Raw genomic sequence first — 14307 nt, 5'->3', positions numbered from 1 at the left:
ATCCAGCTGTAGAAACTCTGCCAAATCAGATTGGAGCCTGGTGTAGCCATCCGGTTTTGCCAGTCCTCAGTCAAATCGTCCAACCCATGCTAGCATGGAAAGTGGACGTTAAACGATGATGATGATGATGATGAATATAAAGAACCAGAAGAAATGTCACTAAATATAATGTCTAATACACTAATGATTCTGCCAGCTTACAGAATTCACATTATTTACATTTGGAAATAATTCCTCATCTCTTAAATATAGAACAGAATTCACATTGTTCATAACTATTAGCAAGATATGTGTTCCACACTAATAAACACACATAAATCCAAGCCAATAAGAGAGCTTCTCCATGGCTGTTTAATTTGCTAGAAATAGAAGCCAAATCTCTCTCATATGACACCCTATGTATTAAAAACGGAAGGACGCATTGAGTAAATTAGTCCAAGATACAGTATGCTTAGAAAAAAAAAAAAAAGAGATGGGAAGGTCATGAATGTAATGCCTATAGGCTGGTTCAACCTGTGTCTGTGCTGACATAGGGCTAAACAACAATACAGGTAGAGAGATAAGTGCTATACCATATTAAGGCATGTAGATGCACATGAACTTGGTCACAGAGATCTCAAGTGTTTTCACTCAAGATGCAATACTTTACTGGAGACATTTTATAAAATGTGAGCATGGACAACTTATCCTACTGCATCTCTATATCATTTTTACCTTTCAGATGAGAGATGAACTGAATCTGAGCAAAATAAAGAGCAAGCCCCAAGCTGTTTGCTGAGTTCTGAAAATTTTGTGGTCTCATCTAGTGACTATATCAGAGAAGTGACCAGTTTTATCTCTCAAAATCTCTATATAATAACAGCTGGTACAAATGTTGGTTGGTTCGTTGGTTGATTTCTCCAGTCACACTTTATATCATACAGAAATGTAAGGAAGAGAGAATAAAAGATACAGAATTAATATAACATAAAAAGTGGAGGATGAGTCCACATACAAGGCTTGGTGACAGGCAATGTAAAAAGAATGTTATACATTCACATAGTGAGAAAGCATCATAGACACATGAGAAAAAGAGAAGAGGGAGTAAATGACAGAGTAGTTATACAAATGAGAAATTTGATTTATTTAATTTTATTTTAAGGTAATACTCCTTTACTCCTTTACTTGTTTCAGTCATTTGACTGTGGCCATGCTGGAGCACCGCCTTTAGTTGAGCAAATCGACCCCAGGACTTATTCATTATAAGCCTGGTACTTATTTTATCAGTCTCTTTTGCCGAACCGCTAAGTTACGGGGACATAAACACACCAGCATCGGTTGTCAAGCGATGTTGGGGAGACAAACAGAGACACACAAACACACACATATATATATATATATATATATATACGACGGGCTTCTTTCAGTTTCCGTCTACCAAATCCACTCACAAGGCTTTAGTCGGCCCGAGAGGCTATAGTAGAAGACACTTGCCCAAGGTGCCACGCAGTGGGACTGAACCCGGAACCATCTTTTTAAAATTTGTATTCATTCCATATTTTTTATAAGCACCAAGAAATTTGATAAAAGTTATTTGACTATTATTATTGTATGTATGCCATATTTTCTAGTATTATCCATGGTGGCAAAAATATACTTCTAAAGTTACCCAGCATATAATGGGTAACACTATAGTGACAATATAAATACTATTCAAATCAGACATCTTACCTTAGATTCCAACAAGATCTCTAGTAAGCAGGTTGCATTAGCACAGGTGTAACAGTAAGGCCATCCAACAAGAAGTACCAAAGATTTCAGAGGCTGCAGTTCTTCTGGTTCAAAGAGCTCTCTTAATTCATCAAATCTCCCTGAACTGATCAGGCTAATAGCAGCTTCCTGTGTAAAGAATAAGAAAAATAAATTTTGTTAATGTAATACTATGAAGAAAATAAGTTTAGTTTTGTTTTAAGAATTGATATATATTCATTTAAAACATTAATGTTTATTTTTAGGTCAAATTATATATAAAAGCAGTCTAACATTATACTGAAGGATTACTCAAAACTTTTAGCAGAGTACATGTTTATTAAACGTTTTACAAGATAAAGCTTGACAGTGACTGCAAAGCTTTGGCTTGCTTGCCTTCATAATACGTGTGTGTATGTGTATGTGTGTGCATGTTTATACATAAAAACAATTTAAAATTAAACTGAAGGATTATTCCGAGTACTTGTTTAGTAAAATTTTGCAATTTAATAGAAAAGGTTAACCAAGGCAAACAATCTGAAACACTGTAGCCAATGTTAACTTTTTATTGTAAAAGTTCAATATACATTCATTTATCAACTAAACAAGAATAAATAAAAATTGACTACAAATATATTAGGTATGCTACTTTTGTTTTTACTAGAGCAGAGAATGTGTGTGCATATGGATTTTAAAAGAATCGATATACATTCATTTATCAACTGCCTATGTTACCAAAAGGAGTAAAAATATATTGGACAATATGCTTTTACTTTTACTAGAAAAGATTATATGTACACATGAGTGAGTATAGACATACACATCAGCTTACATAAATATGGTATATAAATTACAGCCCTTCCTGTTTAACTTTATGCAATGGAACAGGAGCAACATTGACACCTGCCATGTATGTTTTCAATGAGTATTCAGACCCTCATAAAGGAATTAGAGCTTCAAAATCACTATAAATGCAGGGCTTCACAACCTCACGGCATCCCTACATATATAAAATTGCCTAAATTGACAAAGACTAAGACTCCTCTATACAGCAAAGAAATGTGACACTTTGAAAGGGGTGGTGTCTACCCCTAACAGCAAAGCAAAATTAGCGAAAGGAGAATAAATAAATGCAGCTCCCCAAATATACCCTAAAATTGTAGAGTAAAACCTTAGACCAATGAGTGAATAAGAAAATAAATTTAAAAATCAAAGAAAGAATTGAATAATGCAATTATTGGTTTCTTACCACATAGCTTTCCAAAAAATGCTGGTTGTCTTTCATGCATTTGAAATAGAGCTGTGACCAACTCAATGAATGGTCTGTGCACTTTGACAGGGTAAGCAGTTGCCTCAAGTTATCATTTAGCTCACTGTGTTTTGAGATGGATTTATCACCGGTTATCAATTGGTTCATGTGTGAAGAGGCTAGCTCATCACTTAACTGTGTCAAGAGAAATGGTTTCTTTTTGCTGGCCATTAGTGAAAGGATGCGGTCCTCAGGAACCAATCCTCTTTGGCAGAGATCAACAAGGCCAGAAATTGTCTGATTCAGGTTCAGCACTGTTGCCTCATTGTCAGGATTGAAAAGTGACAATATCGTGTACACCTGATCGCATTTATCCACTTGACTGAGAAGTGAGTCTTCGGAATACACAGCTGAAATACACCGGTTGATACAGGATATGTACACCTGTTCCATCATTGTTTGGTGAAGTTTGAGGTTTGGTTTGTTTGGGCATTTCAGGTGGTTGATTATAGCACTGCCCAGTTCTGGTTTGGTAAGCAGCAGTTCCTTGAGGAAGTTACACGTCCTCTGAGACAAAGTCTGACTAATTCCATCATTTGACATCCGTTCATCTTCACTGTTTGGTATGAGTTTGTGGAATATGTACAGCTCCTATAGGTTGATTGATGGCAAAAGACATAATTAGAATTATGATAGAAACTATTACATGTATATAAACATAATTAGTCTCACTGCAAAAAAACTGTTTTGAATTAAAAACTTAATGAAAGCATATGATCATTCTTCAAAAGTACCATAACAATTTACTCTCCTTCAACAGCACAAAGACACAATCAGTACACATACCAAGGGATCAGACTTGTATCTTTCTCTCTCTCATCCCTCCATGTTTCTTACTAACTGACATCAGTGATCATGGACCCACATACCCTAGTCTAAGGATTCATGATAATTTCTTAGGAAAGATACACTGGTGGTTTCCTGTTGATCTCTACTGATTTGTTTAATTTACTCTGCTTGTCTTTTATTTTTGAGTATTTCAAGTTCACAAATTTAAATATTCAGTACAAGATAGCAATAGCTTTTAATGAGCTTTTATTTATACGATTTTCTCATTTCATGTTTATTTTATTCATTGTTTTCAATGTTCTCCCTCTATCTCTCTCTCTCTCTCTCACACACATGGTCTATCTAATATAAACACACACACTGTCTCTGTAATATAAACACACACACATTCCAGGTTTGACTAGCAGAAAACTGCCCAGAGGATAGTCTTTCTGCTAGTCTTAAAAATAAACTTGTTTTTTTGATGTCTACTTAAGCATTCTTGGAAAGGTCAGAACATTAAAGGAAATGAGTCTACAAAAACAATAAGAATAATAAAGTGTTTCTCCACTCAAATATCCGAACTTCCTCCTGGGATGCTAAAAAAGGAATTATGACTTAAAACTCTTTGCAAGCTTAGATTACATGAATCTTTACAAGTTTAGATTACTTAAATCAAATATTTATAAAACATTCTGATATGTACAAAATATAACATTAGTTTGACAAGGAAATCCAGAGTGTAAAAGACTATACTTTGAAGAAATATTACTTAAATATGAGTTGCAATATATATTTGTTTCTAAAATAGATACAAGGCCCGAAATTTGGTGTAGGAGTTTAGTTTACTGAGCTAGCCCCAGTACTTGATTGGCACATTGTTTTATTGACTCTGAAGAGATGGAAAATAAAGTTGATTTTGGTAGGACTTGAACCCAGAATGGAAAGAACCAGAAAAAATACCACAAGGCATTTGCCAAATGATTTTGCCAATCTGCCATTCTAAGTTGGTTTCAAATTTTGGTACAAGGCCAGCAATTTTGAGGAGCGGGGAAGTCAATTACATCAATCCCAGTGTATAACTAGTACCTATTTTATCAACCCCAAAAAGAGGAAAGGCAAAGTTGACTTTGGTGGAATTTGAACTCAGATCATAAAGACAGACAAAATGCCCCTAAGCATTTTGCTCAGCATGCCAACGATTCTGCTAGCTCACTTCCTTAAGTTGCAACATATTTTAATATCTGATCATACTAGAATATCAAAGTCACATGTGTACAAATATCAAGAGAGACCCACAATGGAACAGAGCTGCTGCTATACACATTAATATCCCACACTTTGTTCAGGCCTCACTCATCAATATAATTCACTCTGTAACCCACAGTAGCACCGTCTCTTCATCCTGCCAATGGTCTCTACTTCCCAGAACTAGCTAGATACATACCACTTCCAACTTGTCCTTTAACCACGTTCATCTCATCTCCTCTAATCACCAGTTCTGTAAGTCTCTTTCCAAGTCCCACACTAATCACTAACCCCATCCTTCCTTCCCAAAACAACAACCCTCCAGAAGTTCTTTGCTACCCACATTCATTTTTTTGCAGTTATTGACTTAATATGTTCGAACATCAAGTACATAAATCTCACATATCATAGATGATCTACAAAAGTCATAGGCATTGCGCCTTTCTTCTGATTAAACCTAAAAGAACACACCCACACATGCATATTTCTCCTGTCGTATCTACAGGAGGAGTGAGTTTGAATCCCACAAGTAACCTTCAACTTTTTCTATCCAAAAGGATTTTTCAACCAATATTTGCATGGTTTTATTTATAGCTTTATCATGTGCTTCGAGATCCACTGTTCCAAAGGAGAATTCCACATTCTCCCAGAAGTTTATAAATTTTTATGATGTCAATAACATACATACATACATACATACATACATACATACATACATGGTGGTGGTGGTTGTCTACTCCTTACACAGAGTTTGACCACCTCCTGTACCTACACCTTAGCCCTTTCATGGCGTCTGATGTGGCTTTTTAAATACCCATACAGATTACACCTCTGATTTGAATTACCAATACCTGCAGGTGAGTTCTGCTCATTGTGGATCCTAGCATGTCTTTTAAGACCCCCACTGGATTTGCAAGCCTTCTGGCATACACCACTTTCAAACGTGTGCACAGACATATAGTCAGAATAGGTGGTTGAAGTTTGTTTTCCATGGACATACATACATACATACATACATACATATAAAAACACACATACATAATGAGTATAAATAAAATCTTATGATATGGCATGAGGTACGTAGAGATCAAAGATTTCTCAATCTTTGCTCGCTCTCTCTCCTGTAAATTGACGAAAAGAAACAGAAAGAAAAAGTTAAAATAAGAAGAAAATCATGGGTCAGACCTGTATTGTGTTTGAATCAGTAGCGCTGGATGCATCAGAAAGAAGTATACGAAACTCAACATCACGTTTCAGTGTTTCTACATCAGATGGCTGCAAAAAAATCAACAAGATTGCATCAGAATGACACAGAAAGATATATATTCATTGATTCACACACACACATATATTCATTTGTCTTTCATTTATTTTATATATATATAATCGTCCAACCCATGCTAGCATGGAAAGCGGATGTTAAACGATGATGATGATGATGATATATATATATATATATATATATATATATATATATAGAGAGAGAGAGAGAGAGACAGAGAGGGAGGGAGAGAGAATCTCATAGATACATATAAGAAGACACACAGACAATGATAGGTTTCCACACAGTTTCTGTCAACCAAATTTTTCTCACAAGGTACTGGCAGTCTAGGGTATAGTATATAAAAAAAAACTTGCTCAAGATGCTGCACAGTGGGACTGAACCCAAAACTAGATGGTTGTGAAGAAAACTTCTTAACCACTCATCTATCACTGCTTAGTTTTTGTTATGTCCCGCATTATGACAACGTGTTTCATTGTCTCTGTGGGACTAGCCTGAACAGTGTACCTCGCTGACTGCTTTTCTTTATTTGCATACAGGCCATAATACATAGGGGGATGGCACAAAGACAGACAGAACACCACAGTGGGGACAAAAGACATAAAACGAATGAATGAGAGATGGATAAATAACTAATGAGGATGTAATGGCTACTTGAACCCACTCTCAAGCAGTACCATTTATGTTTTCATAAAAAGTTTTGGATCTTTTTTAAAACGGGGGCCACATTTTTCATTAATGTTTTACGTAGTGTTTTTGGTACCGAAAGACTTTCAAACTTCGTATACTTATCTATTTTGTGTTATAGAACAGAAAAATATTTTTGTATTCAAATTTATTTCATGTAAAAAATTGTCTTATTTCGATAATTTCAACCAATCACTGACAAGTATTCAGTTGTTTACATTTACTCCTTTGGCTGATTAAGCCATAGCTTCATTTTATTTGCTTTTTTCATTTTCTGTTTTTTTTATTCGTTTTATTTGCTTTTTTCTTTTTAAATTTGCTGTTTTACCCTAACCCTAATCCTATCACCGATAGAATTGTTTCAGAATCGTTTGTTTATGTAGTCGGCACTTAATGTATATCGGCTGAATGGACGTCAGTGATTGGTTGAAATTACAGAAATACGACAACTTTAACATGGAATAACTTAGGGATTTCTTTTTTTTTTAAGAAGACTAAGAGAAAAAGATGTTTTATATGACACATTCTACCAGTGTTCCAAGTTTCAAAGTGTTTCGTTAATGAAAAATGTGGCCCCCGTTTTAAAAATGATCCAAAATTTTTATATCATTTTTCTTTCTCTTTTTTTCCTTTTTTAGCATCGTATGTGTAGTCTCTTCTAACAAAATTTTAAAAGTTTACTCACGCTTTACGTGAGATATATGTGCATATATGTAAGTATATATATATATATATATATATATATATATATATATATATATAAAATTTCTTTTATTTCTACCTGTTTCAGTCATTTGACTGTGGCCATGCTAGAGCACTGCCTTTAGTCGAACGAATCGACCCCATAACTTATTCTTTGTAAGCCTAGTACTTATTCTATCAGTCTCTTTTGCAAAACCACTGAGATGCCAAGTGATGGTGGGGGGACAAACACACAAATACATATATATATATATATATATATATATATATATATATATATATATATATGATGAGCTTCTTTCAGTTTCCATACACCAAATCCACTCACAAAGCTTTGGTCAGCCCAAGGCTATAGTAGAAGACACTTGTCCAAGATGTCATGCAGTGGGACTGAACCCATTACCATGTGTTTGGAAAGCAAGCTTCTTACCACACAACCACTCCTGTGCCTATATATATATATATATATATATATATGATGACCTTCTTTCAAAATCTATCTTCCAAATTCACACACAAGGCTTTGGTTGGCCTGAATTTACAGTAGAAGACACCTGCCCAATGTGCCATGCAGTGGGACTGAACCAAGACAGAGGCAAACTTCTCACCACAAAGCTTCAAAAGAGTTTCAAATGCAAGAATTTCTTTTGAAATAAAGGAAGGCTGTTGTGCTTTGCATATTACTGATAAACTTCCCCATGAATAAGCAATTTGCCATCAAATAATCTACTATTATTCAGAATGTCCTTCACCATTTAATCGAGTGCTTTAAAGAGATGTTGTTGATACATAAGTGACTCATCACAAATAAGCAAGCATCATGAAGTAAATGCCAAGCAACATCAAGTGGAGATACTTTGCAACTTGAGTTTGAATTTGAAAGTACTGGGATCTCCAGTCATGTGTATGTATTGCTGTCTTGTTTCAATAATGTTATGGCAAATACCAGATGATACTGTAGTAAAAGCTATATAGTTTTCTTTACGTACATACAACAACAAGCAATGCATTATTCTCATCATCATTTAACACCCACTTTTCCATTTTTGCATGGGTCGGACAGATTTTTAGTGGTTAGATGACCTTCCCTTGTTTCCAAACAAGGTAATATTTACCCATATCCAGATGTAATTTTTATAGAAGATTGGAAAGGAACAGCACCACTTGTGTGACAGTGAAGCTCATTTACAACCATTATATGATGTCAAGACAAGGTGAAACACACACACAAATATGTATCATCATCATCATTGTTTTAACATCCACCTTTCCATGTTTGCATGGGTTGGACAGAGTTTATTGAAACAGATTTTCTATGGCCAGATGCCCGTCCTGTTTCCAACCCTCACTTGTTTCTAAGCAAGATAATATTTCCCCATGGCCAGACATGTTTCCACAAGATATTAGATGTGAATGACACTGCTTGTATGACAGTAGCACTCATTTACAACTATCATGCAATGTCAAGACAATGAGACACAAACATGCTCATACTTCTTTCAGTTTCTGTTCACCAAATCCATTCACAAGGCTTCGGTTGGCCTAGGCCTATAATAAAAGATACTTTTCCAAGGGGTGCAGCACAGTGGAATGGAACCTGAGACCACATAGTCAGGAAGCAAGTTTCATATGCTCACAACCACATGTTTCACATTAAATCCTGATGCATGAAATGAATACTAATCCACTTTCATCAATATGAAGTTGTCTTTTAATGATTCTAAATATGAATGATTCTAAATATGAATCAAGTATGGTTAGGTGGGTCAGTTTGCAAGAGTGTGAAAGGAAGGCGACAGAAGATAGAGATGATGACAGAAGTGAATGTAGTGAATGGTGAACATGGTTGGTGGTGGTGGTGATTGGGGTGGAATGGGTGGTCAATAGCAAATCTCAGTTTGGGGGGAAGATAAAAAAAAATAGGTGTGGATCAAGGAGGAGACGATTTGTAGTAATACCTAGAAATTGGTTGAGGTGGTAGTATAATTGTAAGGAGAGAATTCATGAAAAATACCTTCAGTTCATAAGGTTCAAGTTTCAGGTACTCCAGCAAACATATCCAGGAGAGATGGTGCGGTGATTTTAGTTGAGTGGAACCAACACTGTATAGAAAATACAAACAAAATATACATTGATTAAGAAAGAAAAATAGATATGAACAAATCTATCTCACACTCTCTGTCAAGAATCTAATGATTCTGCCAGCTCATCACCACCACTACCACAATAATAATTTTAAAAATAGAGGTAACCTGAATGTGGAGCCTAAAAACAGAAACAATCCCTATGATAATAATAGGTGCATTAGGTATGATTGAAAAACATTCAGACAAATACATAACCAAAACACCAGGACTTACAAATAGCACTTACTAGGCACCGGGCACATCCTACGTAAAGCACTTTCAAAACAGTGAAAATAAGAGCACCACAACAAACCACAACACATACCCAAGGCACACAGAGCTGCGCTCAGTGGTGCAATGAAAGCAGGTGAGAAAAATAAGACTACTGAATAATAATAATAATAATAATCCTTTCTATTATAGGCACAAGGCCTGAAATTTGGGGGAGGGAGTAGTGAATCATACTGACCCAATACCTAACTGATACTTATTTTAATGACCTCCAAAAGATAAAAAGCAAAGTTGAACTTGGAGGCATTTGAACTCAAAAGATAAAGCCAGGAAAATGCTTCTCAGCATTTTGCCTGACACAGTAAAAATTCTGCCAGCTCACTGCTTTAAAAAAAAAAATTGTAGTAATAATAATTTGGGCACAAGACCAACAATTTGGAATTCAGGGATTGGTGATGATGATGACAGTGGTGATTACAATAATGATGTTGATGATTTCTAACTCGTGACTCAAGACTTAGATCATGAGATGTCAGCAATATTTTTTATAGCTAAGTAGGAAGGAGTAGTCACATTTTTTTTTTTAATGATTTCGAAGAAGGAAAGCAGTGTACGGAGTAACAGCCACGTTTCAGAGAAGACACGGCCTAGTGCTCCCCCTTCTTACCACCAACACAGCCCTCTCTACAGTTCAACTGCTGCTCTACATTGGCAGCAGCAGCAACAACAGCATTATCAATATCATCATCATCCTCATCAGAAACAGCCAACAGCCATCACAACTGGTGAGGGAAAGAGAGGGAAAAAAACATGCTTGATGGCTTATCCTCAGCATGAAATCTAGACCAAATGCTTGCAACAAAATGGTTTCTATTGAAGTCATCCATCCACACAATGGATTAAGTCTGTGACCCAAGAAGGGTGACAGTTCATATAGCAAGCTTCTGTACAATATCCATCTATCCAATTTCATTGACAAGACTTGGATCAACTAAGGCTACAGTAGATGACTCTTGCCCAAGGTGCAGCACACTGGGATCAAACCATGTCCTTTCAAAGTGAACTTTTTAACATGGTCATGCCTGTAGCCATGCTGGAGCACCGCCTTTAGTCAAGCAAATCGACCCCAAGACTTATTCTTTGTAAGCCTAGTACTTATTCTATCGGTCTCTTTTACCGAACCGCTAAGTTACGGGGACGTAAACACACCAGCATCGGTTGTCAAGCGATGTTGGGGGACAAACAGACACACAAACACATATATATACATATATATATATATATATATATATATATATATATATATATATATATACAACGGGCTTCTTTCAGTTTCCATCTACCAAATCCACTCACAAGGCTTTGGTCGGCCCGAGGCTATAGTAGAAGACACTTGCTCGAGATGCCATGCAGTGGGACTGAACCCAGAACCATGTGGTTGGTAAGCAAGCTTCTTACCACACAGCCACTCCTGCACTTAATATTTTTTCTTTTAAAATCATTCACTTGCTTCACATGATGAAAATTACAGCTAAACACCAGCTCTTAAAAGGCCTCTCATGGTGTAAGGAAAGTAATGATGCCTATTACACAAAAAAACTTTTTTTTTTTAATTATTGATTTTTAACATTGATACAAGGTCACAGTTGATTACATCTACCGCAATATTTTATGAAATAAAGTACTTGGTACTTCATTTTATTGAACCTGGAATGTTGAAAGGTTTCATAATGTAAATGGCCATAACTAAATACCACAAGGCATTGTGACCAACAAACTAAAGATTCTAACAATCTGCTGCCCTGTTTTTTCTTAATTATTGACATGAACACTGTGGGCTAATGGCTAGGGTGTTGGACCATGATCACAAAGTTGTGGTTTCAATTCCTGTACTGGATGATGCATTGTGTCCTTGAGCAAAGCACTTCAATTGCCATTATTTCAGTCTACTTAGCTAAAAATGAACACAAGCCTAATGCTGGTCCAGACTGTTTTCTCTTCAGCTCTCATATCCCCCATGTTCTGCTGGGACAAGAAGTGGGAAGACCAAGAGGGTGTCCATGCCTGCTTATAACTACAATTAATGGAAACATAGTACATGCTAACCAGATCATACTCACTTGTGGGTGATGGCTATGGTTTTATGGTATTACTTAGTTCTACATGCCTCCTTAGGTTTAGTATCACAACTTTAAGGACTGCTATATAGTAAATAATGACCAAGTAGAAGGCAGTTGTAGACCTAACTCTTTCACCATATTATCAATGAGTGTCTTTAGAAAGCTCGTCCTGTTGCAAGAACTGGAGTCAACAGTATCAACCTACTCTCTTCTGCTAGGCTAGGACTTAATAGGCATAGCTGTGTTGTTAAGAAGCTCACTTTGCAGCCATGTTACTTTTTGGGTTCAATTCCACTGTGCAGCACCTTGGGTGTCTTCTACTATGCCTTGTGAGTGAATTTGGTAGATGGAAGCCCTTCCTCTGTGTGTGTGTGTGTGTGTGTGTGTGTGTGTGTGTGATGTGTGTCTTTGCGTTAGTCCTCCACCCACTCTCCTGTACCACCTGACAACTAGTGTTGGTTCGTTTACATTCCTGTAGTGGGGTCAATTTGTGTGGCTAAACCCTCCAAGGTAGTGCCCCAATAACACCACAGTCCAACAACTGAAACAAGTAAAAGATAAGATACATAGCTACATTTCTGACAATGCTGTCTGTTATTTTCCCTCCAGGTCCTCCTTCAGCTACAGACAGGCCTCATAGAGAAAAAATAGAGTTGTGTTGTTTTTGTTTGGATATCAATGTTTAGTCATGAGGAAGAGCAGTGCTTGTGACCCTCTACAGGTTCTCCAAGACTAGTGACAGAGCAGGAGATATCCTTAAACCAGGAAACTGACCCAAATACAGATTGTGAAGAAGACATTCATTTAGCAGGATTTGAACCCAAAATGTTAAAAAGGATATAATTAAATACTGCAAAGACATTTGTTCCACTGTGCCATATTTTCCTACCACCCAGTATAATAGTGGGAATGATTTTGTACGTTTGCATAAAATCAAATTTTTGAGGAAGAAACAATAGCTTAAATCAACTCAGTACTTGACTTGATATCAACCCTTGAGAAATGAAAGACACATTTTGAGGGATTTGACATCACTAAATATCACAAGGTATTTTGACATTTTAACCAATTCTGTCAACATTTTCTTGATATGAATAATGATTTTTAATACAGGAACAAAGTGTACATTTTGAGGGAGGATAATGTTGATTATATCAACTCCAGTACTTCACTGGTACTTTATTTGATTGACTTCTCTGAAGGTTGAAAGGCAATGTTAACTCCAGTGGCAGTTGAACTCAGAATGTAAAAAGTCCTAACTAAATACTGATTTCAAATTGTGGTACAAAGCCAGCAAGTTCAGAGGTGGAGGTAAGTTGATTACATCGATCCCAGCACTGAACTGGTATGTGTTTTATTGACACCAAAAGGATGAAGGGTAAAGTCAGCCTCAATAGAATTTGAACTTAAACATAAAGACAGACAAAATGCTGCTAAGCATTTTGCCCAACATGCAAATGATTCTGCCAGCTTGTTGTCTTAGACTTAACTAAATATTGCTAAGTATTTAAACTAGCCCAGGGTTCTGACTTGCCTATCCACTTCACTTTCTTAATAACAATGATAATAAGGATCTTTTTTAAAACGGGGGCCACATTTTTCATTAACGAAACACTTTGAAACTTGGAACACTGGTAGAATGTGTCATATAAAACATCTTTTTCTCTTAGTCTTCTTAAAAAAAAAAGAAATCCATAAATTATTCCATGTTAAAGTTGTCGTATTTCTGTAATTTCAACCAATCACTGATGTCCATTCAGCCGATATACATTAAGTGCCGACTTCATAAACAAACGATTCTGAAACAATTAACCCTAACCCTAACCATAGGGTTAGGGTTAAAGCAAATTTAAAATGAAAAAAGCAAATAAAACGAAGGTATGGAGATTGAATACGCTTTACATCGCTTAATCAGCCAAAGGAGTAAATGTAAACAACTGAATACTTGTCAGTGATTGGTTGAAATTATCGAAATAAGACAATTTTTTACATGAAATAAATTCGAATATAAAAATATTTTTCTGTTCTATAACACAAAATAGATAAGTATACGAAGTTTGAAAGTCTTTCCGTACCAAAAACACTACGTAAAACATTAATGAAAAA

At 36.0% G+C, this 14307-nt stretch overlaps 1 protein-coding gene across 4 annotated transcripts in view; it reads right to left on the bottom strand.

The window, feature by feature from the left end:
* Positions 1–14307, bottom strand: part of LOC106867460 (uncharacterized) — a 97018-nt gene that overhangs the window by 78389 nt on the left and 4322 nt on the right. For all 4 annotated transcript variants that reach the window (XR_016243604.1, XR_016243605.1, XM_089359580.1 and 1 more), the window contains exons 2-5: positions 9739–9826; positions 6239–6328; positions 2978–3628; positions 1711–1878 (exon numbers count right to left, since the gene is read on the bottom strand). Coding sequence is in view for 2 of the 4 variants with exons in the window: in XM_089359580.1 (XP_089215706.1) it covers positions 1711–1878; positions 2978–3628; positions 6239–6328; positions 9739–9826 (997 nt within the window). In the remaining 2 variants the exon portion in view is untranslated. The remainder of the gene's footprint in view (positions 1–1710; positions 1879–2977; positions 3629–6238; positions 6329–9738; positions 9827–14307) is intronic.

This window comes from Octopus bimaculoides, chromosome 11, assembly GCF_046866305.1.
Source record: "Octopus bimaculoides isolate indiv1 chromosome 11, ASM4686630v1, whole genome shotgun sequence".
Classification (NCBI taxonomy): domain Eukaryota; kingdom Metazoa; phylum Mollusca; class Cephalopoda; order Octopoda; family Octopodidae; genus Octopus; species Octopus bimaculoides.
This window is presented reverse-complemented; position numbering and strand designations above follow the sequence as displayed.